Below are 2,830 nucleotides of genomic sequence, written 5' to 3' on the forward strand. Positions count from 1 at the left end.
ACGATGGGAGGTGCGGAACAAGACCCAAACCAGGGTCCTTTCACGGAATCTTTGGTGGAGAGATACATGGTTTTCCACATATTAATATTTCTGAAATTGAGATGCATTTTGCAATTCAGGTCAAAGTAGGCTTGTCGGCGGCAAAGCTGTTCCTAAATTGATAGCGGGTTTTGGAACAGAAGCTCTGAGAACTGAGGAAACACTGTGCTGAACTGCCTGGCTGGTCATGAGGCTGCAGTGGGGCATGTGTGAAAGAGGTCTGGTCTTGCCAGAGCTTCAGGAGCGGGACTCCTGCCCCGCCACAGCAGGGAGGTAAGGGCTCCTCCCTCTTGCTTGCTTCAGAGCTACCTTCGATAATTTTTGCTTACCTGGGTTTAGTCTGAACTTCTGCAAACGAGTAAACAAATAAATGAGTACTGCCAGCCTTAAGTATCTTCAGGGGATTGTTCTCAGGACTCCCTGTGGTTGCTAAAAAGCAGCAGATGCTCAGGTCTCTTCCATCAAGTGGCACGGCATTTACACATAGCCCACACGCACTGTCCCATCTGCTTTAAATCATCTCTAGATGACACATAATACCTAAAACAATGCAAATGCCATGAATATAGTTGCTAACACTGTGTTTTTTATTTGTATTACTTCATACTGTTGCATTATTTTTTTCAAGTCAAAAGTGTTTTATTGTCATTTACATATTTAATAGAAAAAGGAATGCTGCAAATGGGTCACGGTTGTATGAAAAACAAATCCAGGTTTGTACAAGTTGCTTTATTCACATCTGGGAGCAGGGCCGTCCCCACATCAGGCACAGCAGCTGCACTTCTCCAACGCCCCTTTGCAGATGCAGCCCTGGGCACACCTGGCACAGCCCACGCGGCAGCAGGACCAGCAGCTCTTCTTGCAGGAGGTGCGTTTGCACTCCCCGCCCTTGCAGGAGCCAGCGCAGGCGCGGGAGCCACCAGTGGCGCAGGAGCCGTTGGGGTCCATTTCGAGCCAAGGAGACACCGGAGTTCCCAGGGGAGAGGTGAAGAGGCAGTCGGGCAGCTGGAAGGTGTCATATTGTTGCACTATTATTTTTTATTTTATTTTAAAAATACTTTTGACTTGAGGTTTGTTGAATCTGTGTATGTGGAACCCTTGGACACGGAGGGTGGAATGTCATGATAAATTGTGGTATCCGTGGTGTGAGACTCCAAGGCCACTTTAATTAATAAACTACGTTAGTAAACAGCTTTGGGTCTTTTTCAAACTGCCCTAGAAATCTCCTTAGAGGGTTCAAATTTGTTATTGGAAAAGACTAATGTGGCCTTGGAGATGGAATTCAAAGTCCACATAATTTTTCAGCAATTTTTTTCTCTTGCATTCACATGTTCATGATTCTAAGTAATGTGTGCACCCTGACCTCTTCTGATTCATCTGTTTTAACCACTAACTTCACATGATGGTTGAGGAGCCATCCCTCAGCCCTCCCTCGGCAGTCCTTCAATGTAATTATATTACAAATTGTAGGACTAAATAACACATAGCGTTTACATTATCCTGCCTACGTACATAGATAGTACTTGCAGCCGAGCACTGTAGCGTACTGTGACCATGACCCTGTCCTTACTCCTCCTCTCCCCGTGTTAATGATTGCTTTTCTTTTCTTTTCCTTTAGTTTTCTTTCTCACACCTTTTAATAACCTCCCGGTACAACTTTTCACAAGGAATGTCTTAGGGTTTCCTCCTGAAGTCGTCCATCTGGTCCACTGTTTTCTTGCAGAGGTCCCTGCTGGAGCCCGCCACTCTCCTTCTCGGTCATTCCAGGACGTCTTTTGTGGCCCATCCTTGGCACTGCCTTCCTTTCTCTGGGACTGCATTCTCTACTCCTAGGTCTTCTATCTTCTCAGGAGAGGAATGGAAAGGAGGCGGGGCAAAGACACACACACACGTGTATACATGCGCACACATATATATCACGTATTCTGTTTACTGTTTACTGAGGTATCGTTTACATACATTGAAGTACACAGGTCTTAATTGTAGAGTTCCATGGGGTTTGACAAATGAATATCTTGAGAAAGGTACAGAGCAATTCTATCCCCTAGAAAGTTTCTTTGTACCCCTTCCCAGTTAATCCCATCCATACCCCTAAAGCCACCACTGATCTGATCTCAATTACATACATTACATTAGATTTGTCCTGCCAATTACAGAATGTCATGTGAATGGAATTATATAGAGGATATTTTGGGAGAGGGCCTGGCATTTTTCACTCAGCACAATATTTTTTCATACCCATCCTCACTGCTGCGTAAAATTTGCTCCTTTTAGTAACGGAGCAACTGTATTTTATAAATGCCTGTCTTCATCACCGCAAGATGATACAACAAGAATGCCTAAACAACGGACATTTATTTCCTCATCACATTAGGAATTAGGGTCATAACCTATGAATTTTAGGGAGATGCACACATTCAGTCCATAGCATTCTACCCCTGGCCCCCCAAAATTCATGTCCTTCTCAGGTGCCAAATACAGATGGCCCTCAACATATGATGGTTCAACTTACAATTTTTAAGTTTTGTGACGGGTCTATAAGGAAAACCCCATGGTAAGCTGAAGAGCATATTCTGATTTTTTTTACTTTACTATTGTAAGGGTCCTTGGGTTCTTGCCGAGTTTAAAAGGAAGAAACTGAGGCCAGCACAAGAAGATCCAATGCAATGCGTATTTATTCAGCTCCTGGGTGAGGTTCTTCTGTCCAACAGGAGGGGCCGGAGAAGTCACACGGACTCCTCTCAGGCATGGGGTTTTATAGGGTGTAGAGGCGTTCAATTGGTTGCGGGAG

The 2,830-nt window shown here is 44.6% G+C and overlaps 1 protein-coding gene across 1 annotated transcript; it reads right to left on the bottom strand.

Annotated features, from left to right (window-relative positions):
• Positions 1 to 801: 801 nt before the first annotated feature.
• LOC105723747 (metallothionein-1E-like) lies at positions 802 to 987 on the bottom strand. The gene has a single exon (XM_064361268.1). It carries the CDS (start codon positions 985 to 987, stop codon positions 802 to 804), a length of 186 nt encoding a protein of 61 aa, XP_064217338.1.
• Between the last annotated feature and the right edge of the window lie 1,843 nt (positions 988 to 2,830).

Source organism: Aotus nancymaae, unplaced genomic scaffold (assembly GCF_030222135.1).
Source record: "Aotus nancymaae isolate 86718 unplaced genomic scaffold, 86718_ANA_hifiasm-v0.15.2.pri h1tg000041l, whole genome shotgun sequence".
NCBI classification, from domain to species: Eukaryota; Metazoa; Chordata; class Mammalia; order Primates; family Aotidae; genus Aotus; species Aotus nancymaae.

Coding starts and splice junctions, on each gene's coding strand:
- LOC105723747 (XM_064361268.1), bottom strand. CDS start 987: ATGGACCCCAACGGCTCCTGCGCCACTGGTGGCTCCCGCGCCTGCGCT.